This window comes from Schistocerca serialis, chromosome 1 (genome assembly GCF_023864345.2).
Source record: "Schistocerca serialis cubense isolate TAMUIC-IGC-003099 chromosome 1, iqSchSeri2.2, whole genome shotgun sequence".
In the NCBI taxonomy this organism is placed as follows: domain Eukaryota; kingdom Metazoa; phylum Arthropoda; class Insecta; order Orthoptera; family Acrididae; genus Schistocerca; species Schistocerca serialis.
In genome coordinates, this window is record NC_064638.1 from 1,164,523,984 (window position 1) to 1,164,551,463 (window position 27,480).

Genomic DNA, 27,480 nt, shown 5'->3' on the forward strand with positions numbered 1-27,480 from the left:
ATTTCTTGGTAAGGAGGACACAACATGTTATCTTGAATGGTGAATCATCGGCAGATGTATAGATAACTTGGGGTATGCCGCAAGGAAGCGTGTTTGGACCATTGCTGTTCATGTTGACCTTACTGACAATATTGATAGTAACCTCAGACTTCTCGAAGATGGTGAAGTTATCCATAATGATGTACAGTCTGAACAAAGCTGCACAGATATTTTATCAGACCTTGATAAGACTTCAAAGTGGTGCCAAGATAGGCAGCTTGCTTTAAACGATCAGAACTGTAAAATTTTGCACTTCAGAAAACGAGAAAAGCAGTGTCCTCTGACTATAGAACCAGTGACTCACATCTAGAATCTGTAAAATCTTAGCAATATCTGGGTGTAACACTTTGTACGGACTTGAAATGAGACGATTATATAGCCTCAGTCGTGAGTGAAGCATGTAGCAGACTTCGGTTTATTGGTAGAATACTGCGGAAATGCAATTAGTCTACGAATGAGATTCCTTACCAATCACTCTTGTGGTCCAAGCTAGAATATTCCTCAAGTGCTTGGGACCAACACCAAACAGGACTAACAGGGGCTACTGATCGTAGCACGGATGGTGACAGGTTCCTTTTGACCCTTGGGAGTGTGTTACTGAGATGCTGAAGAAATTAAATTGGCAGAGTCCTGAAGGCAGACGGAAGCCATCTTGAGAAAGTCTACTGACAAAGATTCAAGAAACGGGTTGCAATGATGTCTCTAGGTGTATATAAAAACTCTTATATATTTCTCCATAAGGATGGTGAGTGGAAGATTGGATTATTTACAGCGCACAAAGGCATTTAAATAGTCATTCTTCGTGCGCTCCAAACGTGAATGGAATGGGAAAAAGCCCTAGTAACTGGTACAATAGGACGTACCCTCTGCCATGCGCTTCGAAGCGGTCTACTGAGTAACGATGTAGGCGTAGATGTAAATGAAAGGGGCATGCCAAATAAATCACAAGACAATCGTACTTGAAGAAATTAGCACCCCCGTAAAATCCGAGAGTGTACCACGGCACAGGCTGTTAAAGATTATGATGGACACGTCTCTGAAATCACGAAACCAGTGGCACAACTGAGACGACACTTCATAGGCAAGCAATTAATTAGAAGCTAATTGTGAGGAAAATCTGCGATGGAATATATTCATTAAAAAATTCTATTTTGTCTTGCTAATGTTTCATACAATGGGCGTTTATAATAAGTAGTTGGTGAAAACAAGGGATAGAAACTCGGGACAAAAGCTGAATATCATGACAGAAAATCAGACTATGAACCTCAAGCTGATCTGGCAGAGAGGAAGGATAGAGGAAGTCCTGTCGTCTGTGCCTAAGTCTACACGACCACTCTTAAATTCGCACTTAAGTGCACGGCAGGAGGTTCATCGAACCACCGTTAAACTACCCGTATTACTCTACCGTTCCATTCTCGAACAGCACGTAAGAAAAAAACATCTAAATCTTTCCGTGCGAGACCTGATTTATTTTACTGCGACGATCATTTTTCCCTGTGTAGGTTGGCGTCAATACAATATTTCCGCAGTCAGAAGAGAAAGTTTGTGATTGAAATTTCGTGAAGAGATCTCGCCGCAACAAAAAACGCATTTGTTTTAATGATTGCAACCCCATCTCGCTTATCATATCAGTGACATTAGCTCCCCTGATTCACAATAATATAAACCAGCTGACCTCCTTTGAACTTTTTCGATGTCCTGCGTCAATCGAAATCTGGTAAGGATCCCGTACCGCGCAGCGGTACTCTTAGCAGAGGACGGACAATCACAGTTTAGACAGTCTCTCCAGTAGACTTGTTGCGTCTTCTAAGCGTTCTGCCAGTGAAATGTAGTATTCGGTTTGCCTTCCCCACAACGTTATAAATGCGATCTTTCCAATTTTAGTTATTCCTAGTTGTAATTCCTAGGCATGTAGTTGAACTGACAGCCTTTAGATTTGTGTGATTTATTGGACTATCAGCTCGGAGACCACGGCTGCGGTTACCCTTGACGCTGCATCACAGACAGGAGCACCTGCGATGGTGTGCTTAACGACGAACCTGGGTGCACGAATGGCAAAACGTCATTTTTTCGGATGAATCCAGGTTTTGTTTGCAGCATCATGATGGTCACATCCGTGTTTGGCGACATCGCTGTGAACCCACATTGGACGCGTGTATTCGCCATCGCCATACTGCCGTATCACCCGGCGTGGTGGTATGGGGTGCCATTGGTTAGACGTCTCGGTCACCTCTTGTTCGCATTGACGGCAATTTGAAGAGTGGACGTTACATTTCAGATGTGTTACGACCCGTGGCTCTACCCTTCATTCGATCCCTGCGAAACCGTACATTTCAGCAGGATTATGCACGACCGCATGTTGCAGTTCCTGTACGGGCCTTTCTGGATACAGAAAATGTTCGACTGCTGCCCTGTCCAGCACATTCTCCAGATCTCGCACCAATTGAAAACGCCTGGTCAATGGTGGCCGAGCAACTGGCTCGTCACTATACGCCAGGCACTACTATTGATGAACTGTGGTATCGTGTTGAGGCTGCATGGGCAGCTGCACCTGTACCCGCCATCCAAGCTCTGTTTGACTCAATGCCCAGGCGTATCAAGGCTGTTATTACGCCCAGAGGTGGTTGTTCTGTTTACTGATTTCTCAGGATATATGCACCCAAATTGCGTGAAAATGTAATCACATGTCAGTTCTAGTATAATATATTTGTCCAATGAATAGCCGTTTATTATCTGCATTTCTTCTTGGTGTAGCAATTTTAATGGCCAGTAGTGTAGATGTGTAAAAGTCCTTTGACAATGTGGCTCGGGATAAGCTTGCAATTATAATGAGGGAATGGAGAGTGGACTGGAAAACCGGCGGAACTTATAAACTCATTATACTTCAATCAAAAAGCGTCAGTGAATTTGTGAGGAGGAAGTTCCAACTGGATAAAATTAGGTAAAGGAGTAAGAAAAGGATGCTGTCTGGCTCCTATGATTTTCAGCCTATATTTAGGAAATGTGATTGACCACTGCCTACTAAACGTCACGGGGGTAAAAATTAGAGGAATAAGGATATAGTGTTTGAGGTTTACAGACGACATCGTCCTCCTACTAACAGGTGAAACAGAATTAAAGTATACAGTAGAGCCCATTGAAGCTAAATTATATTCTATATTCGGTGCACCAAAAATAACTAAATAATACTGAAAATTTATTTCGTTTGTGATCTGTGTTGTTGAGAAATACGAAACCGCGTCATATGCAGTGCGACTAGATTGCGATCTTCATATGGCGCATTTGCAGTCCCCCTCCCCCCTTCCCCCCACCTTCACCGTTCTTCCACTCAGAAACTGCGGTGTGGCAGTGGGGGAAGTGTGCAGCCAGGTAGAGCAATGTGGGACGCCAGCCAGGGCATATCTTGCGAGGCAGGACACAGCTCACGAGCCAGGGCATGGCTCACGATCTGCATTCTTGGCCACCCCTGATGTAGATGGTCCAAAACATGGCATCCGCTAAAGTGAAGCTTGTTACAGCCTATGGTGTCTACAGTGGCAGTGTATCAACACCAGTTCAGAATACAGCCATTAAATACAGTTGATGGACGACGGTTCAATCCTGCGTCCAGCCATCCTGATTTAGGTTTTTCGTGATTTCCCTAAATGTCTCCAGGCAAATGCCGGGATGGTTCCTTTGAAAGGGCACGGGCGACTTCCTTCGCCATCCTTCCCTAATCCGATGAGACCGATGACCTCGCTGTTTGGTCTCTTCCCCCAAACAACCCAACCCAACAGTTGGTGGTGTTATTCTTACTACATACAAGGTATAGCAACAGCTGTTGCACATTACCCACCAGAAGATCGATATATGCAGCATCATGTTTATTTATTATTCATTTTGTTGATTATCTTATCTGTATTAGGTTTTTGTCTCATCGTTTAGGAATGGCCAAAAGAACTGTGTGTATGTTAACTCGCTACAAGAATAAAAATTTTTGAAATTGTGTAATGACAGTAACAATGAATGTGTTTATTGCTCACTGTGTACTGGGGAATTTTCTGTAGCACAAACGGAAAGGGTAATATTAACGACCACATGAAAACAGCTAAACTTAAGAGTGCTGTTAATGCTGTTACTTCACGAAACATAAGAGAATTTTTAAAGACAAAGATAGGAATAACAGTTACCTAGTGTGCGCTGCTGAAGAGATTACATTTTCCTATAACACTGCCAGATATGAGTGTAATTAAAACAAATGAACTATTGCTGAAAAAGTCATGTATAGTGAAAAATACAATGAGAAAACAAAGTTTAATGTTTGAGTAAACTGTTAAAAGTAATTCAAGAAATATGTCCTCAGTTGGCCCTAACAGTATCGTAACATGTCCTTGGTCGGAAACAAAAAACGTGGTAAGCCTATTCTTATGGCTTTCCCTATGTGAAAGTTTTAAATATGATTCTTTGGCTTACTATCGGATATTATTATTGTACCTCCACTATATTTTGCCGTAAAGACTATCCATATGACGTAGACAGGTTTTTAAAATTTCAGGAACCGTGTGGAGGAGTAAACAATGAATTTTCACTGTCACGGAATAATCTGTAAACACTCAGAGACGCTGACATCAGTGGAAATGTAGTCTCCATTTCACGCACGGAAACCATATTTAAAAATGTTAATAATACCAAAAAATACAATTTTTTGAAGTAGCCTGTTTTCTTCCTCAGTGTTGAAACTATCTCCTTACCAAACTTCATCAAAATCGGTTCAGCGGTTTCCTCGCCAGGGCATAGCAGAGTTACTTTCCCATTTATAACATTAGTGTGGATGTAGCCGCCAAAAACTATGTACTCGATTTTATCCTGTATTTTAGTACTGTACTTTATACACAAGCAGACTGGCTAAAATTCAGCTTTTTTATACTTTCTGGGGTAACGTGTTTAATGGTATGCAGAATATTTTCCTTAGAACACCGGCTCCCAACCAGGGGATCATAACCCCCTGAGGTGCAAATAGATGTTTTTCTGAGGGGTAAAAACTGAACGATTCGAGTCTGTTCCTGTCACGAAACTAAATCATTTTCAAAACATCACTACTATTATCACACTTTTGCAAGACTGTATTACTGATTATATAAGTTATTAATAATTACTTTTTCTCAATTAGTTGCAGTAATATGGCGGAGGTTACAGGCTCCTCATATAGTCCACCCACCACACATATATGTTGTGCTTTGTCGAGTTCACCATTGATGATAAAATTGAGATATATAGGTAACAAATGCTAAAAATCTCAAGAAAATGTCTTCTCCAAGTTGCAAATAGTACCTGCAGTAGTCCAGAAATTGCTTCATTACTCGCTTCGAAACTATAAATGAATCAATTGACAGCACGACACAGGAGTTTACACAAGGGCTACTACAATGCTGTACACAGTTTTATTATTATTATTACTATATTCTTGTTGTTAGACCCAAAGCATTAACAGCCTAAAGTCGTCCAATTTCTGCAAGTTCAGAAGTAAGGAGTGCACAATGAAGTGATTTACGAACAGCAAGTATAGTGTACACATTTGAATTTGTTTGATTTTAAATGGGGTTGCAGCGTGCAGGCCAAGGAGGTGCTGTAATGGAGAGCAGTAATGCAGGGGAACTATGTTTTGTAAAAAGTACCGGGTGATCAATAAGTAAGTATAAATTTGAAAACTTAATAAACCACGGAATAATTTAGATAGAGAGGTAAAATTTGACACACATTTCGGAATGACATGGGGTTTTAGTAGAACCAAAAAAAAAAAAAATTCACAAAATATCCGACAGATGGCACTGGACAGCAAAATGCCAGTGACTGCGCATGACAATCGTGTTTAAAAGGAGCTGTAATGAGAGAGAGAATCAGATGCGCCAGCAGTCGCAGCATGTTGACGTTACCTGAAAAGGCGCTTTTAGTGAAGTATTATCAGAATGGCGAATGTGCTAGTTCAGCGTTACGATCCTATCGCTATAGGAAGGGGATTCGATCGGGTAAAGGTCCGTTGACAAATGCAGCTGTGGCGAGAATGATTTCGAAGTTCGAAGCCACGGGTTGTTTAGACGATAGACCCCGTAGTGGCCGACCGAGCACAAGGCGTAATGCTGCTGAGACAATTCAGGAAGAAATGGAGACTGAAGCGGGTTCGTCTATGCACGGGGAAGTCAGCGCTCGTGCAGTCGCACGTTGCACCCGCATTCCATGCACTACTGTTTGGTTGGCACTTAGGCGTACCCTCCGATGCTATCTGTACAAAATCCATCGGCATCATGAACTGTTACCTGGCGATTTAGTGAAGCGGAGGGCATTTGCGATGTAGGCGTTTCAATAGATGGCGGAAGATGACGATTAGTTGAGTAACGTGTTGTGGAGCGACGAAGCTCATTTACCACATCTACCGTTATTGGGCCTTTTTTCTTCGAGGAAATGCGTGATTCTGGTTTTGTAACTGCTACCGTCACGGGTGAGAGGTACGCCGATATGTTACAGAATCGCATCATCCTCAGCCTGGCTGATAAACACCTGCTCGAACGTACGATGTTTATGCAGGATGGCACTCCACCCAATATGGCAAGACGCGTGAAAGATCTCTTGCGCGCATCGTTTGATGATGATCGTGTGCTCAGCCGCCACTTTCGTCATGCTTGACCTCCCAGGTCCCCAGACCTCAGTCTGTGCGATTATTGGCTTTGGGGTTACCTGAAGTCGCAAGTGTATCGTGATCGACCGACAACTCTAGGGATGCTGAAAGACGACATCCGACACCAGTGCCTCACCATAACTCCGGATATGCTTTACAGTGCTGTTCTCAACATTATTCCTCGACTACAGCTATTGTTGAGGAATGACGGTGGACATATTGAACATTTCCCTTAAAGAACATCATCTTTGCTGTGTCTTATTTTGTTATGCTAATTATTGCTATTCTGATCAGATGAAGCGCCATCAGTCGGACATTTTTTGAACTTTTGTATTTTTTTGGTTCTAATAAAACCCCATGTCATTCCAAGCATGTGTGAATTTGTACCTCTCTATCTACATTATTCCGTGATTTATTCAGTTTTCAAATTTATACTGACTTTTTGATCACCCAGTATCAACACTCACTGTGGATAGTTAGGTTTTTTCCTGAGAAGAAATTGTTGGTAGCACTGCAATGCATCACGAATTCCTTCGTTATTCGTTCTAACTCTCTCTCTCTCTCTCTCTCTCTCTCTCACACACACACACACATACACACACACACACAAACACAAACACACACACACACACACACACACACACACAGACGCACACTGACACACTCAAGCACACATACACCCAAACTAAATTATTCGTCTTTCACCATTTTAAAAATAAAAGTGTTTCAAGAGAAGTCTTTCATTCTACAGTTAACTTAGGTGCTAAAGTTGGTGATAATGCGTGGAGGAATGGGGGGAACAGATGGTAACGGGAGGTGGGGGGGGGGGGGGGCAATCGTTTAACCAAGGATGGGAAACACGCCCTTAGAAGGTGTCTAAATGCTACTGAATCAAAACATGCCCGAAAGCCACAAGTTGTGCTTAACATGATCGACATTTCCGGAGCCCATGCTGGTTTACAAGGCAGTTGCACGAACGAGCAAGCGCGAGCAGAGGGCAACAGACGTACCTCGGGCAGGGTGTCGACGTAGGTGAGGTCTTCCTGCTCGGCGTCGGCGGCGGCCCCCGCAGCGGCGCTGCTGGCCTTCTCACCGCCGCCTCCGCCGCCCCCGCCGCCGCCCCCGCCGTGCGACTTGTTGCGGCGCCGCTTGCGCCTCTGGACGCGCGGGCTGCCGCAGCCCTCCTCGCGCTCCGTGTCCGAAGTGTCGCTGGCCGCGTTCTGGGAGGAGCCGCTGCTCTTGCCAGAGTCGTGGTTCGAGTCGCCTCCCAGGCTCGATTCTACATGCGAACAGGAGAACACGAGACACTCGTCGATGAGTCATGAGGCGACTTGAAACTCCTAATTAGAAAATAAAATTATACTCTAATCAAAAGGTCACTACTTGCAGTCATCTCTGAAAACCTTTATTCATCACAGAATGAGATTTTCACTCTGCAGCGGAGTGTGCCCTGATATGAAACTTCCTGGCAGATGAAAACTGTGTGCCGGACCGAGACTCGAACTCGGGACCATTGCCTTTGTTCAAATGTTCAAATGTGTGTGAAATCTTATGAGACTTAACTGCTAAGGTCATTAGTCCCTAAGGTTACACACTGTTGTTGTTGTTGCTGACTTCAGTCCTGAGACTGGTTTGATGCAGCTCTCCATGCTACACTCTTCTGTGCAAGCTTCTTCATCTCCCAGTACTTACTGCAACCTACATCCTTCTGAATCTGCTTAGTGTATTCATCTCTTGGTCTCCCTCTACGATATTTACCCTCCACGCTGCCCTCCATTGTTAAATTTGTGATCCCTTGATGCCTGAGAACATGTCCTACCAGCCGGTCCTTTCTTCTTGTCACGTTGTGCCACAAACTCCTCTTCTCCCCAATTCTATTCAATACCTCCTCATTAGTTATGTGATCTATCCATCTAATCTTCTGCATTCTCCTGCAGCACCACATTTCGAAAGCTTCTATTCTCTTCTTGTCCAAACTATTTATGGTCCATGTTTCACCTCCATACATGGCTACATTCCATACAAATACTTTAAGAAACGACTTCCTGTCACTTAAATCTATACTCGATGTTAACAAATTTCTCTTCTTCAGAAACGCTTTCCTTGCCATTGCCAGTCTACATTTTATATCCTCTACACTTCGACCATAATCAGTTATTTTGCTCCCAAAATAGCAAAACTCCTTTACTACTTTAATTGTCTCATTTCCTAATCTAATTCCCTCAGCATCAACTGACTACATTCCATTATCCTCGTTTTGCTTTTGTTGATGTTCATCTTATATCCTCCTTTCAAGACACTGTCCATTCCGTTCAACTGCTCTTCCAAGTCCTTTGCTGTCTCTGACAGAATAACAATGTCATCGCCGAACCTCAACGTTTTTACTTCTTCTCCATGGACTTTAATACCTACTCCGAATTTCTGTTTTGTTTCCTTTACTGCTTGCTCAATATACAGATTGAATAACATCGGGGACAGGCTACAACCCTGTCTGAATCCCTTCCCAACCGCTGCTTCCCTTTCATGCCCCTCGACTCTTATAACTGCCATCTGGTTTCTGTACAAATTGTAAATAGCCTTTCGCTCCCTGTATTTTACCCCTGCCACCTTTAGAATTTGAAAGAGAGTATTCCAGTCAACATTGTCAAAAGCTTGCTCTAAGTCTACAAATGCTAGAAATGTAGGTTTGCCTTTCCTTAATCTATTTTCTAAGATAAGTCGTAGGGTCAGTATTGCCTCACGCGTTACACACTACTTAACCTAAATTATCCTAACGACAAACGCACACATCATGCCCGAGGGAGGACTCGAACCACCGCCGGGACCAGCCGCACAGTCCATGACTGCAGCGCCCAAGAACGCTCAGCTACTCCCGCGCGGCTTTGCCTTTCGCGAGCAAGTGCTCTACCATCTGAGCTACCCAAGCACGAATCACGACCCGCATCACAGCTTTACTTCTACCAGTATCTCGTCTCCTACCTTCCAGGCTGTGGCTAAGCCATGTCTCCGCAAATCCTTTCTTTCTAGAGTACTAGTTCTGCAAGGTTCGCAGGAGAGCTTGTGTAAAGTTAGGAAGGTAGGACACGAGATACTGGCAAAAGTAAAGCTGTGAGGACGAGACGTGAGTCGTGCTTGGGTAGCTCAGATGGTCGCCTTTCGCCGCGGAGCAGCTCGGACTTGTTTACGTCTCGGCTGCGAACGGTCGCGGAAGAAGCGGCGTTTACACCGTCGTCACTCGTGTGTGTTACTGTTTGAATCGAACGCAATGGCACACAATTTTCGAAAAACCAGGATACATTTCACGTTCTGTAACGAGTATGCAAGACCGAAGGCTTTCGAAATCGAACGTTTCTTGAGGGACGAAGTGCATCTTAATTACACGGAGATTATTGGAATTCATTTATCAATCGTGAGCATCACTCTTTACGTAAAGATGATTGACGACGCAGCATGTGATAGGATCATTGAAGCCACCAAACGAGGATTCCAGTTTCGACACTCCGATGGTCATATTGGCGAAGTTTTAGTCGCTCATTCGGGCCTGGGCGTGCGTACGATTCGAATCTTCGAGCTGCCTTTCGAGGTACCCGAATCATTGGTCACTGAATCACTCCAGCCATATGGCAGAGTTATTAGTCATACGGCCGAACGCTGGGCAAGTTTTAGCACGTATCCAGTGCTCAATGGTGTCCGACAGGTGCGAATTGCCCTTACGAAACATGTGCCATGGTACATGAACATCGGCGGCTGTAGAGCTATTGCCATCTATGATGGACAGCCCCAGACATGCTCCGGGTGTGGTGGTGAAGGACATCTTCGATCAGCGTGTATGCAGAGGAGACTCGTGCAACTCCCCAGCGGAGACTTCCAGAATCCGACTACACCAACGTCACTGCCGATGACTTACGTGACGGCACTTCGCGGGGAGGTGACGCCGAGGTCGGAGCGCACCATCGAACCGACGCCGCAGTTGATTGAGGCGCCTTCGGACGCCACTGAAGAAGGAATGGCTCCGACCAACCTCCAATCTCAGACACTACAGGTGGCGCAGAAAGAGGATGAGAGCGTCACAATAGGCATGTAAGCTGAAGTGGAACGGCCCCAGGGCATTGTGGCGGTGACGGGAACGCAGGAGATGCAAGATGCGCCAACACCAGAGGCCGAGGTTAGGGCCCGCAAACAACGCTCGCCAAAGCGCCGCAAGAAGCGCCGACTAAACTCTGCGGAGACGCTCCCTTCTCTTCTAGGGAGCCCAGACGAGTCTAACACTATGGACCTGTCTGACATGGAACCACAAGCTTCGGATATCGCAGATCATATGAATTCGGACAGTGAAATGATGTCATATCGTTCAGACGACGCATCCGCTCAGGGGCCTGCTACCCCTTCGGCGGTGGAGTCTACAGCTGCGAAAGAACAACAGATGTCACACATCAATGCCGCACAGGAAAATTTGGAGCACACCAATAGTATCAGCTGGTATGAGCAAGACGACGACATCATCGATGCGGACCATTCTATTGGTGGGGCCTTGCATCCGTCCGCATCTCAAGCAACCTAATGCCGCAGGGACACGTTCCTCGGGCGACCCTCGGCGGATGTGCAAAGGGACTATCGACACGGTGAAACTTTGTCATTTTAACATCATGTGGAGATGACAGCTACTCGACCCCAGGCATACAGAATAGGGACAGTGAATGTAAATACCATTAGATCGCCCGTGAAACAGCAGTTGTTTAGGGACATGATATACGCGTCGGATGTGGGTATACTGATGGTGCAGGAAATTTACATTCCTGAGTTCCAGGAAGTACATGGGGACATCTACACCTCGCCGCACTCGAACAACGACAGTGGCACGGCGATATTGGTCCGGGACGGGATTCCGGTCCGAGACCTGGCTTATCTACCTTCGGCACGAGGACTGGCGATAACTGTTAATGGAATTCGCATTCTCAATGTTTATGCCCCTTCCGGCACAGACAACAGACGGGCGCGTGCGAGATATTATTCGGAAGAGATTTTGCCCTTATTTACCGGCAGATTCGATCATTTCATTATAGGTGGTGACTTCAACTGTGTTTTAGCCCAAAAAGACCAGACACCACATTACAATACCTGTCGTGAATTGCATGTGCTATGCCGGGATCTGGAGTTGAGCGACACCTGGGACATGATTCATAGGAACCGTGAGGGATATACTTTTTTTACCAGTCACTCGGCGAGCAGACTCGATCGAATATATGTTTCGGTAGGCCTACAGGATAAGGTGGTCGAAGCGGAACGATGGCCTGCGGCATTTATTGATCATCTGGCTTACATTTGTACCATGTCAATCCCTAGGCAAAGTGTGTGGAGAAGCCGCGGGACATGGAAGCTCAATTCGTCCCTTTTGGCGGACCCCGAATGTCGTCAGAGAGTCGAGGAGGTATGGGCCACATGTCAACGCCGTCTACCAACGTATACCTCCGTGCTTCAATGGTGGCTCGAGTGCACTAAGCCGGCAATACGAAGAGCTCTAATACAGTATGGTCGGGATAAGGCGAGATGGCAGAGAGACACTCTTGATTATTATTACACCATGCTTCGTGAGCTGTCCTTCCAGGTGCCGTCTGCAGAACATCATGCGGAAGTTCATCGTGTCAAGGCACAAATCCTATCGCTCACGCGACGACGACTGGGTGGCATCCCAATACGGGCAAGATGTCTTGACACCATCACTGGGGAACGTACCTCGATGCACCATGTGTCGCGGGAACATAAGCGTTACCGCCGGGCATTGGTAACAGTGCTCCATCGTTTAGATGGCCGTCAACTGACAACACAACAGGACATTGCAAATGAATTTTTAGATCATTTCCGCCATCTCTATGCCGGTACACCGACGGACCGTCAGGTAGGGGAAGAGATACTGCAACATCTGCAAACGACACTGACAGAGACGGATAAGGCAGCGCTTATGGAGCCACTCACAGAAGACGATATAAAGGTGGCACTCACAAAAGGAGCGGCCCATAAATCACCGGGGCCAGATGGGATTACGCTAGAGTTTTATCGAGAATTCGTGGACATGATGATGCCACAGTTGGTGTCGATGTACAATGCGGCGATGAGTCCGAACATGCGACTACCGTCGGATTTTGTGACGGGCTTTCTTCTTCCCATCCCGAAGATGGCGGGGAGTCGCAGTGTTAATCAATATCGGCCTCTCACTATGCTAAACACCGATTATAAAATTTTTGCACGGCTACTAGCGTCTCGTCTCAAGCTGGCGATATCCAGGACAATATCCCCTGATCAGGCTTGCCTAGGGGTGCGAAGCAACATCTCCTCGGCGTTAAGAGAATACCGTGACGTTATCGCCCTTGCGGAAACTTGTAAAATGCGAGCAGCGATGATATCTGTGGACTTCGATGGTGCGTTCGACAGGATAAACCATGACTTCTTGGCGTCAGTCATAAGCCGAATGGAGATTCCACCTGTTTTCATCTCCATCATTAAGAGGCTAATACGAGGGGCTACATCGAAGGTGATTGTAAACGGTCGGGAAGCGGGCTCGGTTCCTATTAACAGTTCCGTCCGACAAGGGTGCCCACTCTCCATGATGCTGTTTGCGATAGCGCTTGAGCCGCTGATGTGTGTTATGAGGCGCTCACTTACTGGCATAGCGCTTAATGAGAACTCTTTCGTTTGTCGCGCATATGCGGACGACCTGATCCTTCTTGTCAGATCAGGTCATGAAGTGCATCAGGCTGTTGAATATCTAGACTCTTACGGGACGGCAGCAGGCAGTGTCATTAACATGACGAAATCCAAAATTATGCACATTGGACGGGGTCTGGAAGACATACCGGGACCGTTTCAGACGGTGGAATCGCTGAGATGTCTGGGGATCACATTTACCCGTTCACTACGGCGGTCAGCGGCGGCGAGTTCTCGGCGGCTTCTGCAAAATGTTCGTCTGGCGATACGGAACGACTCACTGAGAGTCTTTGACATGATCCAGCGTGTGGCATACACTAACGTTCACATAGCGTCACGACTGCCCCATTTAGCGCAGATCCTACCAATACCGAAGGGTATTGCAGACCGCCTCATGGCTGCCTTTGGTTACTATGTTAGTACTGGGATGTTATTTAAGATCACATATGACACGTTAACACTACAATTCCGGAACGGTGGCCTCAACCTCACAAACGTGCGAAACAAAGCTCTGGCGCTTTACATGCGAGCGATGATACGAAATTGGCAACAACGAAAGCACACCATAACGTCAGCTCTGATAGAAGTACTTGTTCCGCCTTCGTACGAACCCCCTATTGCGGTGGGCAATATTTCGCCTTCTCTTGCACACATTGCCTCATTTCTTGTTGATTACAGTTATATTCGTCTGAAAGTACCTTCGACGAGAATACCCACGACTCGGGAGATCTATAGGTGCTTCATGGATCACCATGCCCGCAACGTAGTGGAATTCAAATACCCGTCGAGAACGTGGAACCACATTTGGTGTGCAGTGCATACTCCATTACTGTCAACAGCAGCGAGATCGATGTGGTACATTCTTATAAACCGTAAACTTGTGGCCAGGAGTCGATTACATACAATTCATATGGTCGATTCTCCTCTTTGCACAAACTGTGGCCTGTTAGCAACGGAAGAACATGGTTTAGTGTGTGGCGCAGCGAGGGACGTCTCGATGCTGACGCGTCGAATATTGGCCTTCCTTCGGCGCACTAACTACACAGAAATCACATCGGATGTACTTTTTCTACCGGACAAGACCTTTTTTCCCAAACAAAAGACGTATGCGGTCAATTGGATCGCTGGACATGCGACGAAATATTTGTATTCGTACGATATTAAGTCCGTGATGGATTATTGGATGTATTTACAAGAACAACACGAGCTCATACGGAGTCATACGAAATACAGGACTTACTTTTACAATTTTTTAGGAAGTGTTTTTCACAATCCGCCCGACAGCTGGGGTGTCCCAGAACTGAGAAGACTCCTGCAGCAGAACGACTAGAGACAATACTGCGCGGTTCAGTTATATTGGCATACAGCACACTGAGAAGAAAACTGGCCCCTACATGGTCGACGCAGGAGAAATACATAAATATATGCCGCCCACAAAGGCAGAAATGGTCAAGATTATATGGCTGTCTGCCAGACTTATGATGCGACACCGCGTGCTGCAGGGATTGTGATGCAGGTGATAACTTCATTTTCACTCCCGCCCGTGACTAGGATTGTCATTTACTTTATTCATGTTACACAAAAAAAGGGCGGCCTTTACGTTGATTTTCTGGTTTCCAAATTGTTTTTGCTGTCTCGATCCTTTTCTTATCCCTAAGATAGTACAATTGCACGAATAAAGATTGTTTGTTTACCCTGCCTTCCTGCTCCCAAAAAAAAAGATAAAAAAATCCGCTTGGAATACGAATTTTTATTTTTTATTATCACTTTCATTTAACTTGTATGTAAATCTCATTTATGTATTTGTATAGATGTATGACATTTAAGTAAAAAAAAAAAAATTCAGACAGAGATCTGTTGTTTAGGTAATTGTAATTGTAGTGATTTGTCGAGATGGAAGCTCAGTTTCCTCCATTAATTCTACGAGTCACTATTTTCATACATGACTTAAAAAAAAAAAAGTGGTCAGCGCAACAGAGTGTAAAAAAAAAAAAAAAGATGGTAGAGCACTTGCCCGCGAAAGGCAAAGGTCCCGAGTTCGAGGCTCGGTCCGGTACACAGTTTTAATCTGCCAGGATAGTTTCATATCAGCACACACCCCGCTGCAGTGTGAAAATATCATTCTGGAAACATCCCCCAGGCTGTGGCTATGGCATGTCTCCGCGATATCCTTTCTTTCTGGAGTGATAGTTCTGCAAAAGTTTGGAAGGTAGGAGACGAGATACTGGCAGAAGTAAAGCTGTGAGGACGGGGCGCGAGTCGTGCTTGGGTAGCTCAGAGGTAGAGCACTTGCCCACGAAAGGCAAAGGTCCCGATTTCGAGCCTTGGTCCGGTACACAGTTTTAATTTGCCAAGAAGTTTCATATGAGCGCACACTCCGCTGCAGAGTGAAAATCTCATTCTGGAAACATACCCCAGGCTGTGGCTATGGCATGTCTCCGCAATATCTTTTGTTTCAGGAGTGCTAGTTCTGCAAGGTTCGCGGGAGAGCTTCTGTAAAAGTTTGGAAGGTAGGAGACGAGGTACTGGCAGAAGTAAAGCTGTGATGATGAGGCTTGAGTCGTGCTAGGGTAGCTCAGATGGCAGAGCACTTGCCCACGAAAGGCAAAGGTCCCGAGCTCGAGTCTCGGTCCGGTACACAGTTTTAATCTGCCAGTAATTTTTCATATCAGCGCACACTCCGCTGCAGAGTGAAAACTCATTCTGGAAACATCCCCCAGGCTGTGGCTATGTCATGTCTCCGCAATATACTTTCTTTCAGGAGTGCTAGTTCTGCAAGGTTCGCAGGAGAGCTTTTGCAAAGTTTCGAATGTAGGAGACGAGATACTGGCAAAAGTAAAGCTGTGAGGACGGGGCGTGAGTCGTCCTTGAGTAGCTCAGATGGTAGAGCACTTGCCCGCAGAAGGCAAAGGTCCCGATTTCGACTCTCGGTCCGGTACACAGTTTTCATCAGCCAGGAAAGCTTCATATCAGCGCACACTCCGCCGCAGAGTGAAAATCTCATTCTGGAAACATCCCCCTGGCTGTGGCTATGGCATGTCTCCGTAATATCCTTTCTTTCAGGAGTTGTAGTTCTGCAAGGTTCACAGGAGAGCTTCTGTAAAGTTTGCAAGATAGGAGACGAGGTAGTGGCAAAAGTAAAGCTGTGAGGACGGGGCGTGAGTCGTGCTTGGGTGGCTCAGATGGTAGAGCACTTGCCCACGAAAGACCAAGGTCCCGAGCTCGAGTCTCGGACCGGTACACAGTTTTCATCTGCCAGGAAAGTTTCATATCAGCGCACACTCCGCTGCAGAGTGAAAATCTCATTCTGGAAACATCCCCCAGGCTGTGGCTAAGCCATGGCTCCGCAGTATCTTTTCTTTCAGGAGTGGTAGTTGTGCAAGGTTCGCAGGAGAGCTTCTGTAAAGTTTAGAAGGTAGGAGACGAGGTACTGGCGGAAGTACAGCTGTGAGGAGAGGGCGTGAGTCGTGCGTGGGTAGCTCAGTTGGTAGAGCACTTGCCCGCGAAAGGCAAATGTCTCGAGTTCGAGTCTCGGTCTGGCACACAGTTTTAATCTGCCAGGAAGCTTTATTTATCACAATCGCAATAATCCACATTCATAATGGATCAAAAAGACTTATTAATGAATAACTCTGTAGTTTAAGCAAGCTGTGTTCATATAGTCAATAAATCTGTTCCTGCATAGAATAAAAAATGGTTCAAATGACTCTCAGCACTATGCGACTTAACTTCTGAGGTCATCAGTCGCCTAGAACTTAGAACTAATTAAACCTAACTAACCTAAGGACATCACACACATCCATGCCCGAGGCAGGATTCGAACCTGCGACCGTAGCGGTCGCTCGGTTCCAGACTGCAGCGCCTAGAACCGCACGGCCACTCCGGCCGGCCCGCCCGCACATAGCAGTCGTGCTGTGCTCGGATATTTAAATGAAGTCTTCGATGGCCAGGTAATTGGCAGAGGTGCTCTTAGGACATAGCCCCCTTGATAACCGGACCTCCCGCCACCCGACTTCTTCCTGTGGGGATTCTTCAAGGTTCTAGTTCACCCACCTGGACGCAAACCCCTATAAACGAAGAGAAATTAATGGTTCGCATTCAACACGTGGCCAATCGCATCAGGGCCATGCCAGGAATCTTTGAAAGAGTTCGGCAAAACAGCGTTCGACGTTACCAAGCTTGTGTCGCGTCAGAGGGTCGCCAGTTCGAGCACCTGCTGTAAGTAAACAATGTCCTAGCTACAAAAAAGGCTCTGACTTTCTGTACGCGAACTAACAGCTGTTGACGGGTTTTTCCCGGTACGTCTTATCATGAAACCACAATGGATGTGTCGGGATAGGATTGCCAAGTTAACTCGCATAGTGCTCAGAGCCATTTGAACCATTTGAACCAATGTGCGGCCGCCCCATCATGCTGCATCCACATGCGTAGCCGTGTGTCCAGGGGAATATTTTCCAGCAGGCCGGGTAGAGTTTCTTGCAAAAAGTGAAGGTAATTTGCCCCGGTAAGTCGAGGAGGAAGATGGACCGGCCCAATGAGATGTGGATACTTGTGTTGCTGGAAACAAGCCCATTTCCTGATTCAAGTGACGTGACATGTCTGTACAAACATACAAGGCCATATAAACGATGTCCTCTCGGGCGCTAGTCGCTTGGGATTGTTGAGATCCTTCACGGCTCTGAGTATGAACCTCCTGAACAAATTGATTCCATACTAGCACGATGTCCAGGGAGCCCGATCAACGCGAGTAGCAGTACTGTGGACCATTAAACAGCAGTCCCCATAGGCCACGATCTGACCACTCTCGAATTCCTACATGCGCTGGTAATTGATCCCCTTCTTACTTGACGTCAACACGATCTTTCCCAAACAAACAACATTTAAATGCGACTTGTGAATAAGAAATCCACTGTATAATCTTTCACAGCAGCCTAATTCGTGTGGTTGCGCTGAAACGTTGGTAATTTCCTTATCTGAGCGTATACTATATTTCATGCTAATTTGAAGTTAGTTGCACGGCGCCTTCGTAGTGCTGCAATTTTAGTTGACAGCAGTGTAGCTAGAAACACATATAAAGCAATATGTTCCCCTTTCCTGTGTATCCAGGATGCAATGGATAGAAACAGATGAAATAAGTACACATGATAAAAGTAACAACAGTTTTGAAAAGGACAGATTGCTACTCACTGTAATGATGACACACTGAGTTGCACACAGGCACACCTTAAAGACTGTTACACACTAAGCCAAAGTCTTCTTCTTTCTCTTTTCGTGAAGAAGGGTTTGGCCAGATGCTTAGTGCGCAACTCAGCCTGTCATCTTTAAGATGAGTAGCAATCTATCCTCTTCATAATAATTGTTGATATTATCTGGACTTCCCATTGTTTTATAACAAAGATAAATGTGATGTGTTGTGCATGCTGTCAACTCTTCGCAAGTGAATTTCGCAGTTCTGTGGGGGTTATATGGTGTGGTAAACCTCTATCCACCATCCACGAAGAATGTTTTGTTTTCGAACTGCAGCGGCTAGTTATGAAGACATGGGTGTCTTTAGAGGGCATTTGTTCGCGAAGTGATAAAAAATGAAAGTGTGGTTTGTCCGTGTTTGCTGCTATTACTCAACCACACAATCCTGCAGCCCCAAGAGGGTCATATGGTACGGTAGACATCCATGCCCCACCCACGAAGGAGATTTGGTTTCAAACTGCAGAGGTTGGGTTGGAAGATATTAGTGTCAAAAAGAGCTCCATGCCAATGAACGTATTATGAGAAGAAAGTGAAGATGCTTGCAATCGAATACAGAAGTGGCCGAGAGTGGCCGGAATGTCCGTTCCACAATGTTCGAGAATATTCCATAATGTCATACAATCTTCCAGGAGATTCCAGAATGTTCTGGATATTCGAGGTAAACTGGAATTAATTGGGGGAGGGGGGGTTGCTTTACTTGCACATTCTGGACTTTTCGAAAATCGCTTCAAGTTATTCCAAAATCAACACCAGCAGATGAAACAAATGCATGTTTGACGAAATCATTTCTTTGGCTTCGAGTGAGGAAAGAGAGTTCAGCTTCCCAGTGATGAAGAAGCAAAACTTTATATCAAACATCTCTTATAAATTGGTAAAGGCATTCATCCAGTGATTGTGTAACTGGCAAAATTGAACTTACAAATGATTTATGGAATATCTCTCACAAATTAGTGAAGGCATTCATCCGATTGTTTGTGTAACTGGCAAAATTGAACTTGCAAATGATTTATGTAATGGGGGTCAACAGCCTGAATGAATTAATAGATAAAGTCTTTTCCAAACAACATTCAAAAGTTGCTTATTTGAAAGAGCCTTTGCAGCAGTAAGAAATGAAGTACTTGACAATATTAATTTGAAAAATTCAAAACAAGAAATTGTCTCAAACAGTTATCAAACAAGTTAACTGAAGCAAACATAATACCAGTGAAAGATAAAGGCTAAACATAATTTATTTCAAGAATCCCACTCATGTCTTCCAAACTGCTGTTTCAGTTCAAAAGACTGCAATTTCCAGTAACATTAGCGTTTAATATCACCATAAATAAGGCACAAAAGCAAACATTAAAATGTGAAAGGATCCTGCTTTTTTCATCTAGGGATGGGAAATCCAGAGAATTTGTGTGTCTACTCACCAAATAACAAGCTGACAAATTTAGTTCACAAGCAATTATTGCGATAGAATAAGTTAATTAAGTGTGAAATATACTCAAAGCAAAGTTTTCTTTCACTGCATTAATTACAGCTCTACTGAGATTATGCTGGTTTTGTACAGCTTTATGTTTTACATCCAACCACCATCAATCATTAGTTTTTGTGTTAGGTGTTACCCTTGGTTCCCCTGTTATGTATTATGATGGTTGTGTGGTAGTTGTGTTTCTGGAGATGTGTGCAGAGATATAAGTGTTTGAAGTTGTCGCTGTCACACTGTTGTGGTCACCAGCACATCTTCAATCTCTTTTGCATCAATGTACATTTTACGGGAAAAGTTCGAGATTTACCTATTTTATCGAGCATTTATGCTGGCTATATGCATTGATGGCAGCGGAAAACGAGAAAATGTCACGCACATTTAGTCGACTGCATTTTAATTTCCATTTTGCCTCTCATAATTTCTTTTTCATTTACACGCTTGTTATGTTACAAGATGTACAGGGAGAATTCGATAGTCATCTGTGTCGTCGAGCTTTAATGAGTCTTCTAAAATGTTCTTGAATAGTCTAGATTTTAGAATGGTCTAGTTCAGTGGTTCCTAACAGGTGGTCCGCAGACCCCCAGGGGTCCACAAGGTGCTATTAGAATAAAAAATATGTTAAATATATTTCGTATGATAACCGATTTTTTGTTTTGGCCGCCTCACAATAACAAAGATGGCTAAATTGAAAAAGTTTTAAATTCAATACTTTTTCAATAATGAATATGTCAATGTTTTTTCTAAGTACCAAAAATTGAAAACGTATAAAAACACTCTTAATTTAGCTTTCTTAGGTACTTGATACTGTGATATGACAAAGTACCAGTCATGCTCGATTTGAGGGTCCTCGAGAAAATTTTGTTGGCGACCCCTGGTCTAGATAGTTCTTGAATTATTTTTTAACGTTCTAGAATGTTTTGGAATATTGTTGGAGCTCTATACAGAAATGATTGGCAGACTGCTTTATTCTAAATTGTAATACTGTTGAATACTCCAATGGATTTAAGAGTATTGGAGAGTATTTTTGAACATTCGAGAATAGCTTTTTAACGTGAATACAAATTTTTTCCCGATTTTTTGAATGTTCATTTTTAGCATGGCCTCGAATGTTCTCGAGTGATCAGGAATGTTCGCAGAAAACAAATGAAGTTAAAAACCGTGCGAAGCGGGTCTTTTACAGCTAGTAATGGAATAAAAGTAACATAACAGAAAAAAGTAGCTTGGAAACTGGTTCATTAAATGGGACTGACCGTCGACCTGAGGATCGAAAATGACGAATTCCGGCCGGATCTTGCTGGTCCGCTTCCCTTTGAGCAGCGGGACGAGGCCCCCGAGGTACTCCAGGTACAGCGTGTAGCACGTGCCGGAGCTCAGGTTGGAGTCGTCGTCGTGCCTGATCATGGTGCAGTGGAGCCTGACGCTGCCTGCAGGCGGGCGCGACACGAACTCCCTCAGGGCAGACGTCTCAGGAACACAGCACTGCCAACACGACAAAACAAATGTCACCATCGTTTCAAACCATAGCGAGAGTGCTGAGCAGAAAGCTAAACAACGCCTTTAGAAACGTTTGGAAGATTTCATGTGACTACATGTTCACCAAAAATAAAATTAATTTCGCGATCTTACCACTATCTCTAAGAGAGAAGTATGGGGTGTTTCAAAACCATTTTCAGAGTTTTAAGTTTTTGTAGCATTTATTACATTCAACACAAATACAGGGTGATTTTTTCCACCATTTACAAACCCTAGGGATTCACCAATGAGAGAATTCACAACAAAAAAGGTCGAATGAACTTATGTCCGGAAGTGCTTGGTGCCCATGCTTTCAGTAATACATTGTTACAGAGACTACGGTCTAATACGCGCTGTAACATGCAGTTGCACTTATAGTATGTGTTAAAAATGGTTTCCATGTGCCTCAGCCGGCCGCTGTGACCGAGAGGTTCTAGGCGCTTTAATCCGGAACCGCGCTGCTGCTACGGATGCAGGTTCGAGTCCTGCCTCGAGCATGGATGTGTGTGATGTCCTTAGGTTAGTTGGGTTTAAGCAGTTCTAAGTCTAGGGGACTGATGACCTCAGATGTTGAGTCCCATAGTGCTCAGAGCCATTTTAACCTGAGCCCCAACGCATGCGTGTACACGCCGTAGCATGTTCTGCCTCACACGGTCACATCGGCCAGGCTGCATCTGAACAGTGTCAAAGGCAGCATGAATACGCTGTTCCAGCGTCTCCACATCTGGAATGGGCTCTGCATGCACGATACTTTTGGGATGGCCCCACAACCAGAAATCGCACGGGTTGCGATCCAATGAACGAGCAGGCCATGGAAATGGACTCCCTCGTCCGATACATCCACTAGGGAAGACCCGATTGAGATGAATCCGGACGTTAATGGCGAAGTGGGCTGGAGCACCATCCTGCAGCAGCCACATAACCCTTCGGGTCATCAATGGCACTTCTTCCAGCAGGAGAGACAAAGTCACCTGCAAGAAACGCCGATAGTGTCTGCCTGTTGGGCGACATGGAAGGAAGACTTGTCCCAAATACGGCCGCCAAATATCCCGGCCCACACATTCTGGCTGCAGCGATGCTGGTGATTCACTGTCACCATACCGTGGTGTTCTGTATGCTATACAGCAGATGACTGTTATGAAAGTTGAAGATACCACTCCGCATAAAGGTGGCCTCATCTGTAAGTAGGATGAATGACTCAGACCCCGGAATAGTGGTTGCCTGGTGAAGAAGCCAGTGACCCAACTGCTCCCAATGTGGAAACTCTGTCGCTAGTAAGCCCTGCACACGCTGTAAGTGATAAGGGTAGTAACAGTTGTCGCAGAGAATGTTCCACCCAGTGGTCTGGGTTACACTGTACTAGCAGGGCAATTGCCTCATACTGACATGGTGGTCTTCTTCCACAGTGTTAATCACATTTTTCTCCAAGTCTGGAGCCCAAACTTTTTGGTTACGTCCTCCATGACTTCCTGCTTCCTGAAACGACTCGCTCCCAGACAAGCGGCGAAACACTGCTGAAAACATTGAACGCTGTGGTTGTTGTCGGCGGGCATAGGCCTTCTGATACGACCTTGCTGCTTGCCGCCCATTGCCATTTGCCTTTCTGTAAGGAAAGATATCGGCAAGCTCTCGATTCGAATACAGAACTATTGTGTACAGCGCTGTATTAGCAAGAGAAGTGAATCAGACACAACACTGGCTGGAGAGGGCACTAGGGCATGACATATGAGGAACAGTCCCGCCCTGTAGGAGAAAATAATGCCTCCTGTAACTATGGCTCCGTAGTACAGCGCGTATTGGACTGCAGTATCTGAAACAAAGTATAGTTGAATAAATGGTCTCTAGCATGGCAACCATTCATTTCTGGAGATAAGTTCATTAGACATTTTTGTTCCATATCATCGATCAGCCCCTAGAGTTTGTATATGGTGGAAAAAATCACCGTGTAATATATTAAATGAAGGACCAACTCAAATAGTTTTGTTTGTATAACTGTGTGCATGCACAAGCACTGTTTCCTTCGTCTTCCGCTAGAAAGCGCTAGCAGCAAAGATGGCGACTAGGGAAAAGAAAGCTTCCTCAGTTTTACAGTTTGCACCGACTAAATCTGTTGCTCCAGTGCAACGTGCTTTCTGTATGAAGTTAAGTTGCAATCCTCCTAGTGACAATAACATCTGTAGATGGTTTCATCATTCTGAAGACACCGGCTCTTTTTGAGAAGGAAACATGATGAAATGACAAAGAGTGACTGAAGAACGTGTTGAATGAGTGAGAGAGTGTTATACGTGTAGCCCAAAGAAATAATTTTGGAGGGCTAGTGGGGAATTAGCAATTCCAGTGATGTCAGTGTGGAGACTTTTAAGAAGTCTCTTACATCTACATCCGTATAGGTTGCAGTTGCTACAAGCTCTAAAGCCTGCAGACTACGTTTTACATGCCAACTTTAGAAACTAAATGTTGTTGCATGAGGATGAGGGTTATCTGGATCGTGTCATCTTCAGTGATGAAATGACATTTCAAAAATAGTTCAAATGGCTCTGAGCACTATGGGACTGAACATCTGAGGTCATCAGTCCCCTAGAACTTAGAACTACTTAAACCTAACTAACCTAAGGACATCACACACATCCATGCCCGAGGCAGGATTCGAACCTGCGACCGTAGCAAATGACATTTCAGAGGAAAAGTGAACACACACACAAGGTGCACGTCTGGGGGTCAGCAAATCCACACGAAATGGTACAGTTGCAACCGGAATCCCCTCAATTGAATGATTTTTTGTGCCATGTCCTGGCGGTAAGTTTGTGGACCTTTCTTTTGTGATGAAGCAACTGTAACTGGTGTTTCTTATCCTGATGTTCAAGAACTACGGCTCTTTCCGATGTTGGAAGAGGCTGAACCACAGAACTCTATTTGGCAGCAAGAGGGTGCGCCGCCTCACTGGCATAACTCAGAAAGAGATTCGTTAAATGATGTTGTACCTGACCACTGGATTGGCTACAGGTGGCCCAGTGACAGAGCTAGTTTCGCATGGCCTCCATTTTCACCCGATCCGACATCATGCGAATTTTATCTTTGGGGGTTCGTAAAGGATCATGTGCATGTTCTTCCACTATCAGCTGATGACTTAACAAACAGGATTGAACCAGTTGCTGCAACGATTACTCCAGAGACACTGATCAAGGTTTGGGAAGAACTCGCATATCGAATCGGTATGTGCTGCGTGAAACACAGTGCTCTTATTGAACTCATGTGATGCATTATTTATAGTTGTAAATTGAATTTGAGAAATGTGACAAATTCTTGAAACGTAGATGTTCATTTTGAAAAATCCGGTATATATCTCTACACTGGCCTTAGAGTTTCTGTAAGACTTTTATCTGATATGGAGAAAGTCCTATCTCACTCTCGCCAAGCCCTCTCTAGTAGTTCTGGGGTATTTTTCTCTATGGCTACGGTAAGGCGTCTTTTCATTCTGGCAACATCGCTGGAAGCGGAGGAATCTTAAGTTTTTGAGTTACAAAATTCCGCAGAAAGAAATCTCACCTTTCGGTATGCATGTTGAGGGGCAATGTACAGCAAATGTATGATTCATTGTGACCCATACATCAATTTTAGCTGCTACAGGATCTTCGTATGCTCATGCAGCTAAATATTATTTTTAATAAACGTAAACATGGTCCATAGTAGGCTGTAATGTGATTTCTATTTAATTGACTGACTAGCTAATTTCGACTACTTGTCATTGCTTATTACCTCTCTAACAAGTAACTATGATCAATAATGTTACATTTATCTTTGTTGTTAAGAAATAGGAGTTAACTCACTTGGGGATTTCATATGTGGTAGCTGATGAAGATGTTAACATTACTGTGTCATCTTTAAATCATATAAGAAAGATGCCACTACTATAACATGTAAATAAGATTTATAGCACCAAGATTGCGGCCATATATATCAACACCACGGTGCACTCACATTTGTAATTGTATCTTATCAACCATTAACAAATACTAGGATATCTCTACTCTTTATACTATGTTATATTTAAATATGCTGTTCAACATGAAATCGTTTGATTCTTTTTTTGCTTAAATGCTTTTATGTGCAAGACATGGTTCACATACCTGTGTTATTTGCACTTATTCCAAAGTAATGTTCTACCACATATAATAGGATTTACACGCCTGATGATACGTACATCATAAATATCGCCTCAAACCTCACTGGTTAATTAATGAGTGAGTAGACTAAGGAATTGCACTGTATTATATTAATTCTGAATTCAGGCAAAATTACACAACTTAGAGTTGGCAATGTGTTAATCTCACGTATGAAGCTGTATATTTACCTACTAAAATGTACTTTGAGCAACGTCAGTGAGTAGCTGGACTGCTATATTTACGGATGTAGCGAATATAATCGAGAGGTTTGTTACTGTTTATGTTTATGAGCAGGTAACTTTATTGTAGACTAAGATAAACAGCTACTGCATAGATTTAACAACTACCAAAGAAAATAAATTGCTCCTAACCTTTCCTATCCTACCGGACACTGAGTCCAAAGACTAAAAGAAAAAGTCACCGTTTGTAACAGGAATTTCTTTGACCAAGACAATTTGACACTTAGCTAACTGCCATTCACTCAAGATGGTATACTGAGTGATAAAACAAAACAGTAGGCTTTTACCAGAAATGTTGACCCTTAGACAATGTGTCTAATAGTGTATTTTAAATACGACAGTATGCCATCTTAGGCACTGTATAACATTGTAAGTAAGCATTATAAATATGGATTCTTATGGTTATATCACTTGTTATGTATTTCACTGTTATTGTCTAATATGCTTTCAGAAAACACTTGATAATGGCACTTTAAAAGCCGAAATCATGATCATGTAAATGTAACACTGCAAATAAAAAACAGTCTAATGGCGGTACTGACTTTAAAGAAGCTGGTAATTTGTTGTCACAGATTCATGTATCAGATTGACGAATCTGTGACAATAAATTACCAGCTGCTGTCAAATATCATGTGGTTGTACGTGCAACATGATGAATCACCGATACACTGTACCAGACAAGTATCACAGTATCTGACCAACACATTTTCTCAATGGCGGATCGGCCATAGCGGACCCATTAACTGGCCTGCCAGACCACCCGACCTAACCCCATTAGACTTCTATCTATGGGGCTGGTTGAAGGGGAATATGTACGCTACGAAGGTGGATACAGGTGAAGAACTCGCATCGACGACGCTGTTGCCCACATAAAGGCCCGCTGGGATTATGTTCGATGTGCAACCCAACATACCGTCCAACGTGTTGACGATTGCATGGAGATGAGTGTGGAACTTTTTGAACGCCTCTTGTAGGGTGGATAAGTCCTCTGACCCATCATTATTTTGTCCATCACAGCGCCTACACAGCATTTCTGTACGTAATATCCACACTTGTCTTCATAATCATTCATGGTTGTGTGTAGTCTTCAACCCGCTCCAGTTCCGTAATGATCGAAAATCGGACACATGTTCATAGGACTATTTCGGTTTATTTTCACAAGTAGAATCACCTCACAAATTATGTAACATTCGTCCTGAATCTCCTATGTGTACACCGTTAATTAAAAATTCAAATCCTTTTAAAATGAATGTCCATAAATATTATCAGACCAAAACCTGCACAGAATATTGTGCACTATGTTCTACATAATAATCTTGAGTCTTAACATTTTTAAATATAGATATGCAGGAGAAGTCGATGTTTAAATGTCGTTATGCATTTCGGCCTAGGTGGGAGGCATGATTTCCTTAGGATTCACGCAGTTATTTTGTCACCAACAGTGACACAAGCTAT

General features: G+C 44.2%; 1 protein-coding gene across 1 annotated transcript in view; it reads right to left on the bottom strand.

Moving 5' to 3' along the window:
• Positions 1-27,480, bottom strand: part of LOC126456215 (tubby-related protein 4) — a 509,546-nt gene that overhangs the window by 50,361 nt on the left and 431,705 nt on the right. The window contains exons 8-9 of the mRNA XM_050091971.1: positions 21,362-21,590; positions 7,702-7,970 (exon numbers count right to left, since the gene is read on the bottom strand). Of these exons, the coding sequence (XP_049947928.1) occupies positions 7,702-7,970; positions 21,362-21,590 (498 nt within the window). The remainder of the gene's footprint in view (positions 1-7,701; positions 7,971-21,361; positions 21,591-27,480) is intronic.